Below are 22,783 nucleotides of genomic sequence, written 5' to 3'. Positions count from 1 at the left end.
ACAGCACCAATCCATTGTCACATCAGCTGGTTAAAGGAAACCAGCCAATGAAAAGGAGCCACTTAAATCACCATGAAACGAAAAGGAAGTTTAGGGAGGTGGCCAGGTGGGTGTTGGGGAAAATCGACAAGCTGCTACAAGTTAGCACTGTGAAACTGCAGAACTCTGCTCTCAGTACCAGTACAACCCCTTACAATTAATCATTTTCTGCCTTAGTTAATTTCTGAAGGTAACAAGTGGATGAGAGTGTTGCTGTTTTTACACATGAAAGTATTCCTATCAAAATTTATGCAATACTATTAGTACCAACACCCACCATATACTGTGCAGATTTTCATGCAATCGGTTTCTCAATATTGTAATACAGAATTTATTAGAATTAATGATTAATTTAATGCATGGGTGCAGCAGCTGTATAATAGGGTGATTTATAAAGGATGTGTACTACAGCAAAAATGTGTTCAATTGTAAGGTGTATGCATACATTATTACACTATAGCTCAAAAGTTAATTGTAGTTGTGTCACACATTATACAGTTGCTCACTCAAGTTTACTCATCACTGTCTTCCCCATCTACAGGACTGCAAGAAATTGACACAATGTAAATACACACGTGGGTACATACATTTAAAAATGAATTAGCAACTGCATGCGTGTATATATTAACCAAGGTAATGAAGACTGATGTACAGCAGGATTATATTGTATAGGATATAAATTTTAAACTGGTAGAAGATATAGGGTAATGTAAATGTTATTATACTAGTAGTGTAGGCAAAAAAAATAATATTGGTGAACATTTTGCTGCAATATAGCTATAACTGCCTCTTCTACATTTTGGTAGCTGTACAGTTACACCTGGGAAGTAATGCAATACAATAGACATAACATGACTTCATAACTATAATTATTCACCATAAGAACCAAAGACAGGCAAAACAAATCCAAACTATGATGATAATTGCACTTCAAATTAATGCCACCAGTGGAAAGCTACACTTTACCATTTATTCTATTAGTTTTGACCCTCAGCATTGAAATTACTTGAGGCTGGCTTTAACAGATATCTTTTCTGGGTGGTATGTCAAGCTCAAATAGCAGTTTCTGGCCTTGTGAAGGACCTGGCTTTATGAGAATCATGATCAGTGGTGCACAGGTGGATGGACTCACATAGTTGGTGAAACATTAATTCTATGTGGTTTTTGCTTCATATTAGCCAATAAGGAGCCAGCACAGCCTCGTAATCTCGTGTCTGGCCTTCAATCTTCATTTTGAAGCAGGAAACTCTACAAGCAGCTACAAACATTAGAAGAGGTCTGAAAATTAATAAATAATCACTTGTGTAAATTTTATATGCTTAAAATCTTAATTGAAACCATTTATCTAAAAATTTCTAATGTGTGACTCGGATTGGTTTCCTAGAATCCAGTCACATTTTATAATAATTCCAGCTATTTACATGACTTATGCAAAATGTGTTATGAAGACTATAGAAAGAATTTTATAAACACACAAAAGAGTAAAGTCTTCAAGGAATAGTGCAGCACAACCCTTTTCATTAACCAGACAGCTAGGTTGTATTCAACTACTGTCTATAGAAATAGCCAAGACGTATTCATGTATATACTACACAAATGGAAAATATCAGACACAGAACAGTAGAACAGGAAGACATTGGAATCATCAGTTATGTAGGTACAGATAGATGCAAGCTGTACCCTATGTATTTACAGAGCATATAAATAAAGATGCACAATGGGCAAACTTTTATGAACTAACCGATGTAATTGAACATATTGATGATGGGCTCGTTGAAATAAAATACCTCTGCAAAAATTGTTTGAGTACAGGAGAAATCCTATAAACATTATCAGCGGTAGTGATACAAGAGCAGCGATGATCAGGTCATTAGCAACATTGCTGTCAAAGATGAGAGCATATGGAGCTCCAACATTTAAGCTAACAATCATCAACATTATCAGTAAAATTGACAAGTCAAGTGAATTCAAACCACTATTCTTGTACGGTTGCACCCAGGCATGTATCATTGCTATCACTAAACATAATATTTGAAGCATTAGAAATCTGCTGCTGGGTTTAAGCATGTCAAGACTGAAAATAACTAATATTAACAACCGACATATTAAGTAAAAGGCAGCAAAGCAATGACATTTAGCCTTGTAGCATCCTTGGAATTGATCGAGAAGAGGTTTTATTTTGAAAAAACTAAACCACCTTCTCAGAAGTGGCTCAAATAGTAGTAGAAAGGGAAGCCCAAGAACCATCACTATTCCACACAAGATGGCAATCAGTCCATATGCAATGTGACGTCCACTGAAGTACTTGATGTCTGGAGATAAATAAGTGTAAACTCCATCAATTCCATCAAATTTTAAATACTTTAATAGTTGCCATGAGGTGGATGATAATGAAGTATAGAAGAGTAATATTAGCAAACAAATAGATGGAACCACTCCTCTTTGACCAATATATGCAGTCACTCTGACTGAACGATTTGCAGCTCGAGCAATTATTAAGAGTAACAGTACTATTGCAAGTGGATGTATATAGTGAATAACTTCTTGATCAATCCCACTTAACCCTCTAGCCAAACATAGCCTTTCTAAAAATTTAGGAGATATATTTACTATACTGGATAAAATAGTCACAAAAAGCATTAAGCTGTCAGACACTACCAGGTCTTCTCCTATTATAAACTCCAACACACTGTAGAAGAAGACGATGCCGTACACATAACCTGTAATGGCTTCCACTGTTTTAAAATACATTAGAAGGCGCACAACAAATATAGTCATTATCCAATACAAAATAGTTACTACAATCACAATGATCCTATCAATTTGACATTTATCAATGGGAACACACTTGTCTGAATCAAATGGTAGTGTAAAATTTTCGACACAGTCTCCACAACCAGTTCCACTTCGGTGCTGACTGCACTTAAAGCCTGAGATGTTGCAAAATTCACTGGCAATTGGGCACAAGCTGTAATCACAATAATTGTTTGGACAATAGGCAACTGCTCTTTTGTTCATTACAGTTCCATACCAATATCCCTTTTTAATCTTGATTGGGTTTGAACATACAACTATACCATGAAAATCACGACAAGTACACATTTCCTCTTTAATGTTATATTCATAACCAACATGACATGGTGATAATGACAGTTCAATTGACACAGGGATATTTGGTATATCATTAAACAAGCCTGTAACTGGAATAACTTGCAAAGCAAGCACAAGACCATCACTACCAACTGGTTTACCAATGATACTGATATTCTGTGACATGCCCACATAGATGAATGACTGATAAACACTTTTCAGTGTGTGATTTGTACAGTTTAAACAGTTTACATAAAATACTGAAGTTTCAGCTGTGTTATTAAAATAATCAACTACTACAGCAGAAGTAAACACTTCTTCTCCAAGCATTATGTCCTTTATAGAGTAAGTACCACCATGATCACATGACTTGCTCGCACATTTTGCTGGTGGAGTCAATTTGATAACATAAGGTGACGTTGCTATCTCATCTGCAATTGACCCAGAAAATTTAAATTGCTTTACTAAATGCAAAGGTGAATCTTCACTGAATGGATCTCCATTCCCCACTTGAAAGGCTGCTCCTACTGGGATGTTTAAGAAAACTGAATCTCCAACAGAATGAGCTTGATTGTTAACAAATGCTACAGTGAAGCTACCTTCAGCAGAAAATAGAGACCATGAAAAATAATAATCTGCATATATGGCTCCACCACCCAAAGCAGCTACATTATTCAGAAATGTAAGATGAGCACCATTAGATAGAATCACTTGAGACAAGCCAGTGAAATACATACCTGCACCACTTTTACATACATTGTTCTGGAAGCTTACTGTACCACTAATATTCAAATTGATACACTCTAGATACAGAGTGTTATCATTGTTGATGTTATTGTTAAAACTTGTATGCGATAGATGTACATTACCCAGAAGAGATCCATTATACAGGTTGTCATATGTAAGATGCACTACATGTTTTCCATTATTATTGTTGGAAAAGTTACAGCCAAAAATCTCAATACTAAAATTAATATCAGGATATTGACTTGAATAGTACATATTGTTGATGTTATTGTTGCTTGATAATCGTATATTACCCGCTATATCCTGATTCATGGATGATAACGTTATATCGTCTTTAACATATGCAAGACGCAATACATGTTCTCCATAACTGTTGTTGGAAAAAACACAGTTAAAAATCTTAATACCAACAGGATGTTGGCCTGAATAGTAATGTTGATCTGAATAGTAAATATCAACCACTGGATTGTTGCCATTGTTGTCATTAAATTGTGAATTTGTTATGTAACTTTGAAACCCAACACTTTCCGTCACCTCAATTTGCAAACCTGAATTATTTGTCGCTGTTAACTTATCAAACTTTAGTACACAATTATGAGGTTTGCCTCGTATGTCCTGCACCACTTGAGTACCCACTAATGTCAAGTCAGAAAAGTTAACAGACAGATTTTTAGAATATGATTCCATGTATATTCTTATATCACTTTTGCCTGGTTTAAATGATGAATCATATATTGACAATGAGGAATTTGTAGAACTAATTTGAATAAAAATACTGTTCACAATTGTAGAATTAGTTATAATAAAATTAGCAAAACTTCCATTAGAGTAATAGTAAATTGCATTACCTTCACCTCCAACTTTGTTATTTTCAAAATAAACTTGGGTCAGATATAAAGTTATGTTCTTTTGTTTTGCACTAACATAGATCCCTGCACCATGGTAAGCTGAATTATTCAAAAATGTACAGTTCACAATATGGATCATTGATGACGCAGATAATTCATTGGTCCATATACTAATGCCACCACCATAACATTGGTCTTGACTGTAATGAATGTATCCATTATTTTCAAATGCACTGTTAATAACACTTAATTGTAACATTTGATCTTTTAATACTTGAAAGATGAGTAATCCACCAGTGTAGTCTTCAGTAATATTTCCATTATCTGAGAATATAGCATTTGTAACCATGATCATTCCGGATGCATTAACGATAGTAACTCCATAAGTAATAGAACGCTGGAAAATGCAGCTGTTAATTATTATTATACCAGATGACTGTTCCACTGAAACTGCTCCAGTAAACCCTGTACCTCCACACTGGTCCCATGTAATACCTGAAATATCAATGTTCTTACAGTTTACAAATGATATTCCACCAGTGTTGTTACAACTGATAACTGTACCATTATTTCCTGATATCCCAATTGTTGTATGACCAGTTATCTTAATAAGAGATGATAATGGAACTATTGATGAAGTGATGTTGATTAGTGTTGAATCATTTCTGATATGATTTAAAGCATTTTCAAATGATGAACACTCACAATGACCATTCACACAACAAGCATTGTCATCACTACCATTAACATTAACAATGATGACTGTATTGTATGTTTGCTCATCTAGCTCAAAGGTACAATGGAAATTTAGACACAAAAGTAGAAGAAACATCCAGGCCATAACCTGAAAGTCATATTTCAGATAAATACAGTGTTTTATACATTACAAAGGAAATCACAGTGGCATTGTTTGTAAATACTTATGCACCTAAAAAACACCTTCGCTGTAAAAAAGGCGTGCCCAAGAAACTACAAGTACCTGGAACCCAATGTAAAAAACAAAAAGAAAAAACAGCTTAGCTGAAGTAAAAAGTAACTGGTAACTTCAAGAGCTGATATCTGAAGCGGCCAAGAATACAATTACTAAAGTTTAATCCATGCAAGAACACCTTGGCTATAAAACAGGTGTGTACATGAAAGTAACTGGCAACTGAAATGGCTGATATCTGAAGCGGCCAAGAATGAATGGTCATATACAACTAATTCAAAAATTTAACACTGAATCTTTATAATTCAGCTGTGTTCTATATTCACTCTTGCTGCATCGTAAAATAATTTCTTTTACCTCTAATTGGCTGGTAATTTGGCCGCTTTTTTTAATAGTCAGTATAATAGAGCAAAAAAAAGGCGGCCAAATTACCAGCCAATTAGGGTTAAAAGAAATTACTTTAGGATGCAGCAAGAGTGAATATAGAACACAGCTGAATTATAAAGGTTCAATGTTAAATTTTTGAATTAGTTGTATATGACCATTCATTCTTGGCCGCTTCAGATATCAGCCATTTCAGTTGCCAGTTACTTTCATGTACACACCTATTTTATAGCCAAGGTGTTCTTGCATGGATTAAACTTTAGTAATTGTATTCTTGGCAGCTTCAGATATCAGCTCTTTAAGTTACCAGTTATTTTTCACTTCAGCTGAACTGTTTTTTCTTTTTCTTTTTTACATTAGGTTCCAGGTACTTGTAGTTTCTTGGGCGCGCCTTTTTTACAGTGAAGGTGCTTTTGAGGTGGATATCACTCATTTTTGTCAGTGATAGACTGTACATTTGGTTTAAAAGGTAATTTTTTTGGAAATGAGCAATTAACATTAATGCAGAATATTATCTTGGAGAGTCAGTAAATCCATGCATAATAATGATTGTTTCATAACGCCATAAATTCGGAAGTATGAATTTACGGTGTAGTATGACTGTTCTATTAGAGTAAATCTATCTTTACTGCCTGCATGTGACGAATATATCTCATATCTGTGCATGTTAAATGCTTCAGACACCTAATTAAACTTGTAAGTACCTAATTAGTTCACAGTTGCTACACAGCTATAAATACATTTGTAATTGTTATCATCATAATCATTTATCATGTTATAACCATTTTTTAATATTTTGGTCACAACTTCAGGATTAGAGCAGCAGAGAAAGGAATAGAGGACTCAACCATCAAGACTTGTATATGGGAGATGGAACAGTATTGCAATGGACAATGCTGGTACTAACCCCTCAAGAGTGTTGCAGTACAGTATAGATGCAAGACCAGAGCCTCGATTGTCATCTTTTGACTGTGGTCACAACTTCAGGATTGGAGCAGCAGAGAAAGGAATGGAGGACTCAATCATCAAGACTCGGGGAGATGGAATAGTATTGCCATGGACAATGCCAGCACTAACCCCTCAAGGATGTTACAGTGCAGTATCGATACAACTACTCCAACCAGTGCATAAGACCAGAGCCTCGATCATCACCTTTTGACTGAAATTTTTTATACTTGATGAAGCAATTAAAACAAAAAAGCTGTAGTACTTATACTTTCCTGAGGGAGCATGCCCCCAGAGTCCCAGACTCCCTTGCCTGTTCAGCAGAATAATAGGATTGAGCTTTACTACCATTTTCACCTTTATTCTTGGCCCGGATGTACATTATTATTATTATTATTATTATTTGTTTACTGTACAGAAACCTCCATATGGAGTATATAGTACAACAGATTAAATTAAGAATAAATTGTAGTGATTGTACTTAGCTATAATTAATACATTGTTTAAATGTGCTTAAGGTAGGTGATTCCACAGTACTGCTAGATAGGCTATTCCATAATTTAATTGTAGAGGGATAATAAGAGTAAAGGTAAGAATCAATTCTGTATCAGCAACATAATACAGTAGCTGTAGATAATGCTAGTTAATGCCCCTAGGCAGAGCTATAGGGGTGGGAATTTTTCCCTACTATCACACTAGTTCTTCTCACAGTTCTTTGCCTGGCCATCATCAACTGCTGTCAAAACATTAGTCTCGTCCCCCAGACACTTCCTCAAGCATGCTTATCACACAAAAATAACTTAGTTTAGCAGTGCACAAACAATTATTGACAGCTTATACTATATTAAAGTACACTTATCGCCACACACTGATTCGCCGTGTTTGTGCGATAGGGTTTTTGGATCTGTCCAACAGATGTTGAATGGAAATTCATTCCACCACATGTTGAATGGAAATTCATTCCACCACATGTTGAATGGAAATTCATTCCAACTTGTGAAGTTATTGATATACTCATTGTTGGGGTCCATGGGGACATCGATGATCATCTACCAGTCAGCTGTAAGTAATGTCACAACAGAAGGAAAGAAACCATTTCCATACCCCTATGGCATACTGATTTTCCAGATCAGTTTATATACACTCAACCACAGAAATGTAGAACTTTGGTTGCAGGTGAAAAATAAACACCTTTTTACTCAGTTACAAGAGATTCACCCAGCTGGGATAAAATGTTGAAGTGAATGACATTAGTACCAACTTGTTCATCAGGTATTGGACAATTCCAAGTGTCCAGATTATGCAGTTGTCCTCATGTTCAAGTTTACACGTTTAGACAAGTTTCACAACATCCTATAATCTATTACTATATCAGTGTGGAATAATGCTTATATAATATTTTTCATATTCCAGGCTTTAGGTGTATCGTATTTAACACCTGCTTGTTGGTTTTTGCAGGCCATCTGGTCATACTGGTTTATCCACTAGCAGTTGAATGTGATCATGGTACATATGTAAGTTGAGACCATGCAGGAACAAAGATACAGGTGTTATGAATTTCAGGTCAGTTGACGTTCAGAGGAATCGTATTATTGCAATTGTTCTTTTTGTAGTTATCAATTATCAGTGACCAGTTTGTGATAGCATACTTTTGTTTGACTAATGACCTAATGTCTGGTTTACATGCTTACCCAACAGTTATGTTATATGGGATATATATTTTTTAGTTCATTTTGATTATCCATCCTTTATTGGTATAGCCTGGCATATTGATTTTTTGCACATTCTCTTTTTAATTCAGAGCCTGCTGGATTGTTTTGTCAGATATCGAAACAGGTGTCTTTGGTATTGTGACCGATGTTCCAGGTCAGTTTGCATGTGAGTTTAATTTAAGGTTGACTTCAGTGCCTGCTTATTCTTTTACAGGTCTCAGTATTGAGTGTCATGAATTTCAGGTCAGTTGACGTACAGAAGAATTGTATTATTGCAATTGTTGTTTTTGTAGTTATCAATTATCACTGTATACTAGTGACATGGAGGATGTGAATTTGCAGGTCAGTCTACTCAGATGTATCGGGCATAGTGTTGATGGGTTCAAACAAATATCCAGTGTAGACTGTAGTGGCATCAAGGGTGTTAATTTCCAGGTCAGTTTACATGTTGTGATGTTAGTGATTTTTTCCTAGTACCCAGATGTTAAGTGTATTGTATTTAATTCCTGTTTTAAATTATGGTATATCAGTGTGGACAGTGCAACAGTAAGCCTTCTGTGTTGTATTAACTATTTGTTTCATAATTATGTTGTTGTCCCGAAATGGCACAATTTTTGGGCAACCAGTGTGAAGTCCAGTGGTACAAACATTGTATTATGACCAAGTTGTGATAGCGTACTTTTGTTTGACTAATGTCCTAATGTTCTGGTTTAACATGCTTACCCAACAGCTATGTTATTCTTTCACTTAGCCTGGGATATAATATTTGTTCATTTTGATTATCCATGCTATTATTGATACAGCCCGGCATATTGTTTTGTACATTCTCTTTTAATTCAGTGCCTGCTGGATTGTGTCATCAGATATCGAAACAAGTGTTTTTGGTGTTGCAACCGATGTTCCAGGTCAGTTGCATGAGTGTTTAATTTAAGGTTAACTTCAGTGCCTGCTTATTCTTTTACAGGTCTCAGTATCGTCATGCTGACATACAAGAAATCATCACTATTGTTGGAACTATTTTTAGTCAAATCTTGATGTGATGTTGATTAACGTTGTTACACATTGCTGTATGTTTACCATATGGCAAGAAATTTTCATGGCCATCATGAAATTTGAATTTTGTGTGAGTTGTGTGGAACAACCCCAACTCATACATGGTCATTGGCAAACCACGAACCACATTCAAGCCACAACACCACGAACCACATTCGAGCAATCCATTACAAAATTTTGTTGCACCATTTGTGTGTGCATAATACTTAATGAAAGCCACAACACAAGCTATATGGTACACACTACATAAAGGTGGTAACCCCTAAAGGCTTGTTAGCTTTTGTATTCACCTTACCGGCCTTTGTGGTTAATCTATTAAAAATTACGTGTAAATAGAGAATTGAAGTGTATGCTTAAGATGAAAGCACCTTCGCTAGTGATTTTGTTCTTCACACCAAGACAACTGGCAATTTATAAACGTTCGCATGAGGTGTGGCACTAAATGGAATTTAAAAGATTTCTGCTTAAAACGCCATCCCTAGGGAAGTTACGGTTCAGCACGCTGTCACAACTTGTTTATCAGGCATTAGAGTTTGTGTCCACGTCGTGTCTTTAAAAGTTATTGTAGGGATTAGAGGTTTGATTGAAGAAAATATGCGTATAGGCAAACCAGGATTGGATAATGTCAGTACTAGACGGACTATACCAACACGGCTATGTTGACTGGTATAACGTGACAGTAGTTGTAACATAAGGTAGAGAAATAAAGTGAAATATGCCTATTTTTTATTTTGCGATGGTTACTTTTATATTTTAGCGAGGTCGCAAGAAAACTATGATGACGACTCCTAAAGATTTTTTTATCATGTAACGCAATACAAATCTACTGAGAGATGTTGCATAATCTAGGACTAATATTGCGAAACCGGCCCTACACGTAAATAACTCACAGTAGTGGCCGCACGTCTTTTAATTGGGCGTGCGCTTTGTAGTTTCTTGGCCGCGCGACTCACTACCGTGAGTCTTGACTAAGTGTAGATACAATGCAAATCAGCTAAGCTGTCAAAAATGGTGTGGCCTTCAAAACCCTGGGTGAAAAAGTTGTGAAATCAAAGGTGCAAGTGGCCAAGAAATGATGGTAATGCCAATCAGTTTTAAAGATCACAGTCACATCATTGCAGCCCTTTGGTTTCACATCTTTTTTCACCCAGTCTTTTTATGGGGGCCGTAGCCATTTTTTCACAACTTGGTTAGATAATAAATTACACATAATTTTCTTTTGTATTCATATAGCACTCTGAATGGTCAGTCTATAAAGAAGTAGTCACTTTTGAGAGGTTCTATGTAGCTCATGTGTTGTTCTCCATAAAATAGTTAAGTAGTAAAATTTCATTTCTTTTTATATCTGGATTAATGGCACTTTGGATATTGTACTTAGTGCAATAAAATGTGTATATAAAAAGCATTGAAAATACTGAGTTCTGTTATCAAGACACACGGTAGTGTGTTGTGTGGCCCAAGAAGCCGGTGCACAACACCCTGAGTATATTAACAGAAAGAAAATGTGATTTTTGCACCTCCGTAGCTCTGTGCTGCTTTAACAAAACAAGACAATTTTTGCTGTGGACACGTCCGCCAACTTCAGTACTCCATACACCAAATTAGAGCGAAATCACTTCTAGTGTTCCTGAGATATGCGACTTCAAAAATTGGCTTAGTTTCTAGGGTTTTTTTCTTTCTTCTTTTTCTTTGTCTTTTGTAAACTAAAAACTACCATAAAACGTGAACTCCATATCCGATTGCCTTGAAATTTGGCACACAGAAGGGGGGTATAAAGGCGCATCTTAGTACCAAGATTGGCTGGAATATGATAAACAGGCAAAGAGTTATTAGCAATTATTCACGAAAAATAACACCAATATGTTGTCACACCTATAGGGTAAACTGCTCATGGGAAGAAGCTGAAAATCGGTGGGTGAATAGGTTAACTATTGAACCTCAAATCTTTTGTGGTTTGAAAGAAATTGAACTAAGAATCACGAAGATACAACATAAAAACCAACAGTGTGTTACAATTATGGTAAGCCATAAGCGCCACAACCCGTAAAGGAGCTTATAACTAGTAAAACACACCCGTGGTGAATTTTTGTAACCAGCATTACCTTATTCAGCAAACCAATAACTGGATCTAATTTGTGGTGCATATTATTGGCTTCAATGACCAGGTATGTTTGGCTTCTTGATAAAATTGTGAGCCAATCTTCACAATTGAGCATGATTTTGTTGAAACAAATCCACTAGTAATAATGGGGTGGATATAGTGATGAAGAATGCTACATCTTGGAAGTGCTTTGAAGTCATTATGGAGTTGTACTTACAAATGATACAAAGACACCAGCTAAGTGTTATAACCAATGAAACCATGCTAATACATTAAAATGCAATTCACAACCATCCTTATAAGGCACTGTGCAATAAGCTGGTGACAGTAAACATCCACCAACAGCCTGCAGAGACTATTAACAGATGGTAAATGCTCCTTTGTGCCTTGCGGCACTTATGGGCTCCTGATGTTTATATACTTAATATGTGTCCATACACTGTAAATTGATGGTAGGTATGTTCCCTGTGGTCACTTAGTACCTACTCCAGAAGTATGTACATCATCCTAAGTGATCACAGGGAACATACACAGCTTTACCAACAATTTACAGTGACATGCACAGCACCACACTTCAATTTGTTTTACTAAAATGTCATTAATACTTTGTATTACAGTGGAACATGATAGCGCAGCTGGCTTTCTAAAAAGGTCAAGATGACTTTAAAACTTGCTCAAATGAACAATATATAGCTATTTTAAAAAAAATTCAAAAGGAAGTAGGGGTTGATATAATACAAGTAGAAGGAAGAATTAGGAATTTTAAGCTGGATTAGGGATCAAAGAAGAAAAAAAGCAGGAAACAAGGGAACAGCTGAAAATTGTGAAACAAGGGAGGTTGCCCATACCTGCAGATATACTAGTGGACATCTAATCCCTACTCTTCTAATCCTTATGTATATATATTAATCCACCACTCACTAAGACCAAGAAATCTTGACCAAGGTGACCTGGTCCCACTGTATAACCAACACAATATATAATCTATCTACTCAAACAACTGTGGTAGCCCGTGTAGTTACTTTCAAACAATTTCTGTTGACAAATGTAAGAGCTAGTGTACAAGATTTCTGTTCATCATTATTGTTTACTACCTGTAAGATTCACAGATTTTCTTTCTACTTTTTGTACCTGCAAGCATTATAGAATGTCAAGTTCACAGATGTTGTAGCGAACGCAAGCCTTTTCCTTAATGGAGCTAACAATGAATATTGAAGCTAAAAACCATATCAGCCACAACAATGTACTTAGTGGTAAAAATTCAAAATTTCCAAAAAAACAGCTCAGGTGATACCTCCTTGCAGAGCTTATGATAATGTCCAGACACAACAAAAACCAGTCAAATTGCATAAATGTCTGACCATAATGCAATTTGTCCAGACATAGTGTTCCATCAAAGGGTAAGGAAAAATGGGCGAGGTAAGGAAATTACAATTTAAAAAATTCATTCTTTGTTCATTCTGGAAAGTCTCTTGCCAGAAATACCTTCCTGGATGCTGAGATTGCAGTCCCTGCTACTTCGTCAAGGAGCTTCCTACAATGTGACTTTGCTATAGTGGACACAAATAGGCCTATACTAATAATCTTCCACATGTCCAGTCAGTTTAGTTTAGACAATTGTCCGGCCAATTCTGATTTGTCAGGACATTGTGGCAGACCAGAAATTCCTAATCATAAGCTCTGCTTTGAAGTATTGTGGCAATGATAAAATTATGTGCCTATCAATGTAATGCCTAACTACCACAGATATGGGCTGAGAGTGGGGGAAGGTCGGGAATGGTGGGGGAATTGATTGCCAATTTTCCTGACATGGTGAGGGTTTGTTTTCATTAAGACATTCACTGGAGCAAAGGCGTGTGCCTTAGAAAGGAGTTTCTCAGATGCTAGCTAGCTACTAGAATCTACTTGAACTCCCTCACAACCTGAATCTCTTGGCCAACGCCTGAACGCCACATAATCTTACAAACCCCCTCCTAGTGTCATTATCCCCAGGGTTTGCTAGCTGAGACTTAGTCGGAGTTTGTATCGCCAATACTTCCCCAGTAGGAGGGAAATAGTAATTTTCTGTGATGCAAATTCCCACCTTCCCCCACCTCAGTCTGTATCCCTGGTAGTCGGAGATTACATTGATAGGTGCATTAAAAAATGCATGACCCGCCAGCCCGCACTCTACATTTAGACTTTTCTGATTCCAAACAGAAAAATCACCATGGCCTAAATGCGTCTGATAAGTACACCGTTGTGGGCCGGGTTTGTCAGTCAGCAGATACCTCAACTCTCATGCATTACGTGTGAGACACACTCATTGGATTGTTGTCTCATGCATCGTTTTCCATCTCATACATTGTAATTCCTGGAAAATTAAGCTCTAATGTATTTAATTTCACTTCAAACCTCTTGGCAAAGCACTAAACAGTGTTTTAATGGCTAAAAATGGATGCTCTAATGGCTAAAAATGGAGAGGTACAACTGAAAATAGCCAGAGAAAGTTGCAAATTTTGCAATTTTAATAGGAATTCTTCCTACTAAGACAAGACCTCACTCCTAAGTAAGCAAATCTCACTGATTTTAACCTCAGGTCTCACTCCAAGTGCACTTTCCAGGTTGAGATCTCTGCAGTCACACACACTTGAAGTGCGTACTTGGTTACTGCAAGGGGGTGGCACTCCAATATATCCTGTACTCTGATCTTCATTCTCGGTCAACTCGAAAAATAAGCCTTGACCCTTGACTTAATGCTAAAATCAGTGTTTGACTCTTGACTGAATTTTTTGCACAATTATGGTTATGTTCTAATTCTAAAAGTATCAATTGTGGTATGCACTTTACAAATGAAGTTTACTTTTAACCTACTTGCTTGACTTTTGACATTCATTTTGACAGAGGACAAAGATCAGAGTACAGGATATATTGGAGTGCCACCCCCTTGCTACTAGTTCACACAATGTAGCTGGCTATACAGAAAATGGATAGCCAACTACTTTATTACAGTTAAAAAGTACTACTTTATAAAAAAATCAACATGAGAGATAACCCCTCTATTCGAGTACGAGAGTCTATCTGGCACAACGATGGCTTGCTGCTGCCAGTGTCACAGTGATATGTGTTTGCCCGAGTTTCCCCGCACACACATATCACTAGGGATCTGTGTTTCCCCGCACACATATCACTAACTGGCTAGCAATCTACAAGTCACAGTGATATATGTTTCCCCGGGTATTATGTTCCCCGCACACAAATCCCTAGGGCCTGACGTTCAGTTTCGAAGTTCATGTACGTATACTGCTTCTGGTGTCTGCTTTTGCTGCTTCTATTAGCTACTGCTACTAGCCACTTCTGCCCCTTTTCTTGCTGCTACTACTTGTCTACTAGCTGCGCCAGCTAGGGAGCTACCGAACCAGCCACTGCATGCAGGATCTGAGTTCCTTTTGCTGCTTTAGCTTAGACTACTGCTTAAATTGTTGCTGCTACTGATACTGCTTATATACTGCTCCTGTACTTGCTGCTACTACTATAGCTATACTACTTGCCACTATACTACCAGCTACTATTCGCTGCTATACTATGCTTGGTGCTACTATAGCTAACACTTACTATAGTACAACCATATACTTGCTACTACTTGCTGTTACAATTTTAATTGCTATACTCATAGTAACTCAGTACTTGTTACTATACTATACTTGCTGCTACTACTAGCTACCCCTGCAGTACTATTTCTGCTGCTCTGCAGCTAAACTGAGCCCTCTAGTGCTAACTAACTATTGAGGCAAAGAACATGTTTATCTGAGAACATGCAGCTAAAGCTATCAGCTATTTTACAGTTGACTTGCAAGATAGAAAATATTATTTATTTCATTAGCTATAATAAGTGAAGACAAATACATGTATGTATGAGAATGGATTTGGGAGTGGAGAACTAACACATATACAATAATAAAAATTAAGTTAGCTAGTGCAATATACTATACTGTTTAATGTTTTCTGCATATAGTTTGATGGCATTCTAGAAACAGTATAATAGAATTTGGCTTCAGCCATTTCCAAATAGCATGTGCATCTGTCACATTTCACCTGTGAAAACAAGAACAATGTAGCTAACTACCGCTAAATCACCTTCAATCTGATATTTGCGCCATAGAAAAGATTCAACGTAGTGCTGCAAGGTATACACTGAACAATTACTCCTGGAGAAGTAGTGTTACTAACATGCTCACATCAATTGGCCCTCTCTAGAATCACGATGTACATTTTGCAAACTAGTCATGTTTTATAAGATAATTAATTGTCAACTGGAAGTTCCATCTATCTCATTAACATCAATGTCATCAGTTACCAGAGGTCATTCACAATGTTTCAGAATCCCACAAGCAAGAATCAACTCGTACTTATTTTCCGTTTTACCATCCACTATTAAATTATGGAACACTTTTCCAGAAGATGTGGTCAATCAGCCATCTATAAACTGTTTTAACGACGTTTTGTTAAACCATCTGAATTTACTTTGATTTTGTTTTGTATCTGTGTGTTATACTCCTTGATGGAGTCCTACACAGTAATAAATAATAAAAGAATAAATAAATAATCCAACACTCATATTATGCTGACATACCCATGCTCTGCACATAATATTATCTTGTCCAGATATCTTGCAATGGATTCACACCTGTACTGTAAAGTGACTTTGGAAGTACATAAGTGACTGGAAAATTTGTAAAGCAAAAATCTGAATTAAGACTCGGCAACTGCTTGTTTTTATTGGTAGCACATTCTATTGTAGCTTATAGATTCACCGACAGCATATAACATGTAGCAGGGTAGATGAATCCTATTTTGTGTGGTAAGAAACAGAGAACTGATTAAACAAATATGGAGGAGACTGAGTGTGGTGCTTGACTAGACATTGGGTAGCCTGCAGTTTGAATCATGCATGGGGTAGGAGGGAGTGCAGTGACGTAGTAATAGCTATAAATAGTAGCAGTAGCAGCTATGGTATAGTAGTAGCAGTAGTTAATACTGTACTGTGACGTGTGAGCAGCACTGAGCAGTATGTAGCAAGCCCTGCTGCTATACGAGTAGCAGCAGTAGCTAGCTAGTCGTAGTATATCAGCAGCAGAATTAAACGCAGGTGTTAACTATAAAAACTGAGAAACTGGCATGCAGGGTAACATATATCACTAGCGCCTTTGTCGGGGAAACACGCATCCCTAGTGATATGTGTGTGGGGAAACACGGATCCCTAGTGATATGTGTGCGGGGAAACACGAAACTCGGGGAAACACGAAACTCGGGGAAACACGAAACTCGGGGAAACACATATCACTGCGACACCGGTACTCGTGCCTCGACTGGTGGGCACGGGCCACAAAATGTGACGCTCTCAATATATTATAGTATATCATATGACTACACTCACTCTGAGAGAAGACCGACCAAAATTCCCGTCAAGCTAGTTACCCCATGTGTGGCTCACGTGATCATCCATTGTGGCCCACTCACGTGATCGCAGCTCGAGGGGAACCCTCTGTTGGCTTAAACGCTGCTGGCAGCATTTTCGGGGAAATACTTGCCGGAACTGTGAACGGTTTATCAGAGGTCACGGTGGGCTTTAAATCGACTCTACCTTGACCAGCTCTTCTAGTTTATGTCCCTTCGCCGGAGTGCGCGCATTCGTGCGCAGGAGGCTGCTGCGATAGCCTAAGCGGGTGACTGTCCTTCTCGTTCAGCTGTGGACGATCCAGACGGATTATGGTGCTGTTGTGGGGGAGTTGATGATGGACGCCTGATGCTGTGTTGTGATAAACAGTGTGAGGGTTGTTGTGTGTGGTACTCGGTGTGGTACCATTTTGACTGCTTAGGGTTGTCATATCCGGAAGCTGTCCGGATAGGAGCATCTCAGGATGATTTTGTCTGTCCACATTGTTCTGGATACAACATGACTAACAGGGGCGGATCCAGGAGCTGGCAAGGGGAGGGGCACAAACAGGCTAAGTTGTAGGTGGTTGGGGAGAGCCAAATTCTCTAGTTCAGTGCTGCATTTTTGAAGCAGCAAATAATCACCTCTTAGTAGTGTCTCATTGTTGATTTTTGCCATTTTGGCATTTTCAGATGGTTATGAAGCCTTAAAAGCGGTTTAAAAGGCTCCAAATGTCTAAAAACAGCAATACTATAATTATTTTTAGAGGCGCTTAATGCGCATGAAGGTGCTGGGTGACAAGTTTCGCTTTAGTTTCAGGTGAATTTGTAATAAATGTTAATAAAATGTGCATATTTTCATAAGTTTATAACATAAAGTTTAGTGGCTATTTTAATCAGAAGTAGCTATGGCTGGCTCCTCCACAAGATGTGTGTGTGGGTTGGGGGGGGGGGGCATTTGCCCCAAATGCCCCATCCTGGATCCGCCATTGACCAGTGGTGAGCAATGTGCTTCAGAGACTACATCAGGCCCAGCACCTGTGTATGCACCCTACACTGATTTCCAGTGGGGCGATGTTCATGGTGAACTTGTCTGCAACTTCATGTTATCGGCGTATGAAAAAGTTGTCCACTGGAAGCCAAATGTGTTTCTGATACCCTTTGGCAAGGCTGGAAAGCGATTTGTGAAAGAACTTGCAAGATTGTATCAGTGTTTTGCAGAGAATTCTGCCCTTCACTCCATTGCCCTGTTAGCAGTGTCTGTGATGCAACCTTTACTTCTACAAAAACCTTACAAGAACAGCAAGGCTAAGGATCATTCATCTCATTTGATACGAAGACTGGATTTATGGTGCAAGGGGTCTTTTGATGATCTGCTGCGTGAGGGTCAGTGTATACAGGAGCGCCTTAGGCAGAATAATTCACTAGAGGGGAAGCTCCATGATCGCTCTCGTCTGTTTGATCATTTATTGTCTGAGGGCAAGGTTAGTATGGCTCTTCGTTTACTGTCGGAGGATTCAAAAGGTAGAGTGTTGTCACTAGACTCAATGATTCCTTGTGGTGTGGATCCATCAGGAAATCCTGTATATTGAACTGCTAGAGACATTCTATTAGAGAAACATCCATCAGCAAAGTTTGCTACCCCTGACGTTCTTCTAGATCCTACTGGTGATCCAATCACTCCCCAGTTTGATCCGATAATCTTTGACTCTCTCACAGGCGATCTTATCAAGCGTGCAGCACTTAATACTCATGGTGCTGCCGGTTTGTCTGGTGTGGATGCTTATGGGTGGAAGCGTCCGTGCACCTCTTTTAATGAGGCTTCTGTTGAACTGTGCCAAGCCTTGGCCTCTGTTGCCCGCTGCTTATCCATAACTACAGTTGAACCTGCAATTTTGATGCCTTTTGTTGCTTGCAGGCTGATACCTCTCGACAAACGCCCAGGTGTGAGACCAATAGGTATTGGTGATGTGCCCCGTAGAATTGTTGCTAAGGTGATCCTTTATGTTATAGGTGATGATATTGCACTGGCTGCTGGCCTATTACAGACCTGTGCGGGACAATCAGCTGGCTCTGAGGCTGCTGTACATGCTATGAAGAATATGTTTGATGACAGTGATTGTGAAGCTGCACTCTTAGTGGATGCTACTAATGCATTCAATTGTGTGAATCGCCAAGCTGCCCTACATAATATATCCATCCTTTGTCCTGCATTTTCTACTATCCTGAACAACACTTATGCTCAGCCAGTCCGATTGTTTGTAGTTGGAGAGGGTGAAATCCCATCTTGTGAAGGAACAACTCAAGGAGATCCTCTCGCAATGGCAATGTATGCCCTGGCTGTGGTTCCCTTAATTAAAAGACTCCGTGTGGCAGTCCCCAGTGCTGGGCAGGTATGGTTTGCAGATGATGCCACTGCAGTGGGGAAACTGAAACTTTTGCATAAATGGTGGCAGATATTATCCTCTTTGGGACCTAATTTCGGGTATTTTTCTAATGCATCTAAGACAGTGTTGATTGTAAAGCCTCATTTGTTAACTATTGCAAAATCTATCTTTGCTGACACTGGTATGCAGATTACTGATCAGGGCCAGCACCATCTTGGGGCTGCATTGGGCTCTTGAGAATTTGTAGAGGGGTTTGTGGCCAAGAAGGTTTGTTCTTGGTCTAGTGAAGTGCTTGCTTTGGCTGAGATTGCTACAAATCGTCCTCATGCGGCTTTTTGTGCTTTCACTCATGGGATGATAGGCCGGTGGGTATACATCATGAGGACCATCCCCAATGTCGGGCCCCTGTTTCAGCCTCTAGAGGATGCCATCCGTTTGAAGCTGATCCCTGCCCTCACTGGCCATGGTGCTTGTTCTGCCTTAGAGCGTGATGTGCTCTCTCTACTCTGCCGCCTAGGTGGCTTGGGTATTGTCAATCCTGTAGACATTGCTGATTCTCAGTTTACTGCATCTATCAAAATCACACTCTCTCTGAGATCTTTGATTGTTGCTCAGAATCTACTAGCCCCTCTACCCGACGTTAGTTCTATCAAGGCTCAGATTCATCAGGATCGTTGCTCTACTTTGAGGGGGAGGGCTTCTACGATCAAATCTAATTTTTCGTCACAATCCCAAAAAGTTTTAGACCTGAACAGTGAACCGGGTGCTTCTGCCTGGCTGACAGCATTGCCTTTAGCAGAGCAGGGATTCCATCTGATGAAGCAAGAATTTTGGGATGCCTTGCATCTTAGATATGGCTGGAAGCTCCTGAACATACCCAGTCACTGTGTTTGTGGGGTCCCATTTTCTGCGGATCATGCTATGATTTGATGCCTCTCCTGAGATGGGCCGCATTGATGAGCACAGGGACTTTTAAACTTTTAGCAATCTGGTCCTTTTTATTCAGTTGTCCAGCACGTGCTTTCTTTGTGCTGGGGGTGGTATCCATTGTGGCGATGGCTTTAATAATAATAATAATAGTTGGTACAGGTATTAAAACTAATTTATGTTGACTGCTCTATAAGAGTATTTCGATAAGCTTGTTAGTTACCAATGCAAAATTAATTTTAATTGCCAAAACATACTTGACCAATTTCTGGAAACCTCAGAAACTCCTCTGGTGTAGCTATACTATAAAATTGAACCACAGTTTGTGTGACTACCTATGTATAAGTTTGACGAAATCTGGAATCAGTACTATGTCATTTATTTTGAGCAACAATGACAAAATTTTGCAATGCGTCACTGACTCACTGAATTTATTAGCTAAATAGTAATTTAAGTTAGGTTTTAGGTATAATGCTGATGCAAATTTTTGTCAAATTCCTTATCCATAAATACACATATAAATCTATAAATACAATTCCATGTTTTGACTTAAAATGTCCCATATAATACTATAGTCAGTGACTTACTCCCATGTATTACACATGGTATGGTTTACTTAAAAACAATCCCATGTCATAACACATGGGATTTTTTTGTAGTTTTAAGTCAAGATCTGCATGACCATTATTTTAATATTAACTGATTACAATATGAGTAACTATCTATCGATGATTGATTGATTTTTAGTTTAACCTTATGGTAGTCAGCAAAAGCCATTCTTCTGTACCATGCAGAGCACACAGGCAACAATAAACACAGTACAAAACACAACCACTAGCCACCATGTTATGCGGCTATAGCTACATATCGAAGTATAACATTTGGCCGGGTTAAAAGTTCTTGTCTATAACTAGTGCACCATTTATCTATGCTGTATACCAATGATCATATCTTGCTGTTTGGATCAGGGGGAACATCCCCCCCCCCCTCAAAAGATCAAGATAGTTAGTCAAATAGCTACTTTAATAGAAGAATCTTTCACTGAATATGAAAACTTACTGCAGCATCTAGCTGCATGGGCATGCTAGTTAGCTTTAATCTGCTAGGATAATTAAATTCGCTTAGTCCTTTGTAGCTATAATTTTATTATGTCATCCTTATTATGATAATTTACTTTAGCTTATGGTGAGCTTATGGTGAACTCATGACTCAGCATGCAATCAATGTAGACCACTTAGAGAGTATATGATTTATTACTACTATACTCTACATAAAAAATTTAGCCCTAGCTGAAATATGTAAAATGCATATAAAATACCTACTATTAAGAATCTTTCACTGAGTATAAAACTTAAATCTGCAGCACCAACCTATAGGCACACTTAGCTTTGTAGCCTGCTAGGATTTAAAAAAAAAAATTTCACTTCAGTGGTCCTTTTTATTCTTATATGATAATTTATTTTGGCTCTTAGCTGAACTCACATCATGCATGACTGTCACTGATACTTACATGCAGTTCTTGATCAATGTAGACCACTTAGAACAGGGGCGGATACAGCGTTTGGAAAGGGGGGTGCACCCGTGCAGTTGGTATATGGAGCAGCTATAGTATGTACAAGTTGAGCTGGATCCAAAAAATAAGTAAAATAAAAAGTGGATTCTTTCTCAAGAGAATTAACCTTTCAGTCAACCAGATGATTAGCGGTGACAGTCACAAGAAAGTGTCAACAACAGACAATTATGGTTTGGCTCCATTACAAGATTGGGAAAGGATTGTAATAGATATTATACTTTTAGGCTTCCCATAGATAATGTATGGTGGAAATTTTGATTCATCATTAATATTCTGTCAGGCATTTGAACAAAAAGATATTGAAATATTTTTTTGCAGGTTAAGCAGTGTTACAAATGAGCCAAATTTCAAGATTGTCTGCAATTGCATTATCAGTGTTATAAAATGGTTTTGAGGATCTAGCTCAATGCTTTTCACTGTAGGGGTCTGGGGGCACAGCCCCCAAAGCTAAAGGTTTATATGTTTAGGACTGAAATTTTTGATGTAGAGCAGTTTTATGCACAATTATCTAAATAATACATTAAGTAGTCTGCATCAACCTAGAGTAATAGGGATCAGTGACAGTCATAATCATATAGAATGGTATACAAAGGACCATGTGCATTTTATCTGAAAAATTCCTAGCAGGCTAAAT

The 22,783-nt window shown here is 38.0% G+C and overlaps 2 protein-coding genes across 3 annotated transcripts; one reads left to right on the top strand and one right to left on the bottom strand.

Moving 5' to 3' along the window:
- Window positions 1–356: 356 nt before the first annotated feature.
- LOC136262923 (uncharacterized) lies at window positions 357–17,358 on the bottom strand. The gene is made up of 3 exons (XM_066057338.1): window positions 17,264–17,358; window positions 1,781–5,568; window positions 357–582 (listed from the first exon to the last, which is right to left on the bottom strand). The coding sequence occupies exons 2-3, from the start codon at window positions 5,563–5,565 to the stop codon at window positions 552–554; spliced, it is 3,816 nt and encodes a 1,271-aa protein (XP_065913410.1). The 5' UTR covers window positions 5,566–5,568; window positions 17,264–17,358; the 3' UTR covers window positions 357–551.
- Window positions 8,078–9,823, top strand: LOC136264201 (uncharacterized). Of its 2 annotated transcripts, XM_066058907.1 has the most exons (7): window positions 8,078–8,253; window positions 8,440–8,544; window positions 8,783–8,847; window positions 8,908–8,936; window positions 9,036–9,128; window positions 9,534–9,598; window positions 9,658–9,823. In XM_066058907.1, exons 2-7 carry the CDS (start codon window positions 8,534–8,536, stop codon window positions 9,731–9,733), a joined length of 339 nt encoding a protein of 112 aa, XP_065914979.1. In that variant the 5' UTR covers window positions 8,078–8,253; window positions 8,440–8,533; the 3' UTR covers window positions 9,734–9,823. The 2 variants fall into 2 exon arrangements, with proteins under 2 accessions (XP_065914979.1, XP_065914980.1); XM_066058908.1 differs by having other exon boundaries at window positions 8,109–8,544; window positions 8,987–9,128; window positions 9,658–9,819.
- Window positions 17,359–22,783: the final 5,425 nt, after the last annotated feature.

Source organism: Dysidea avara, chromosome 8, assembly GCF_963678975.1.
Source record: "Dysidea avara chromosome 8, odDysAvar1.4, whole genome shotgun sequence".
In the NCBI taxonomy this organism is placed as follows: Eukaryota; Metazoa; Porifera; class Demospongiae; order Dictyoceratida; family Dysideidae; genus Dysidea; species Dysidea avara.
This window is presented reverse-complemented; position numbering and strand designations above follow the sequence as displayed.

Bases quoted from the DNA above. Each gene is read 5' to 3' on its own strand.
- LOC136264201 (XM_066058907.1), top strand. The intron at 8,937-9,035 runs GTCAGTTGACGT...GTGAATTTGCAG, and splicing joins TTGAGTGTCATGAATTTCAG to GTCAGTCTACTCAGATGTAT. The intron at 9,599-9,657 runs GTCAGTTGCATG...ATTCTTTTACAG, and splicing joins TGTTGCAACCGATGTTCCAG to GTCTCAGTATCGTCATGCTG.
- LOC136262923 (XM_066057338.1), bottom strand. From the start codon at position 5,565: ATGGCCTGGATGTTTCTTCTACTTTTGTGTCTAAATTTCCATTGTACC. The intron at 583-1,780 runs GTTAGTTCATAA...AATTTCTTGCAG, and splicing joins CAATATGTTCAATTACATCG to TCCTGTAGATGGGGAAGACA.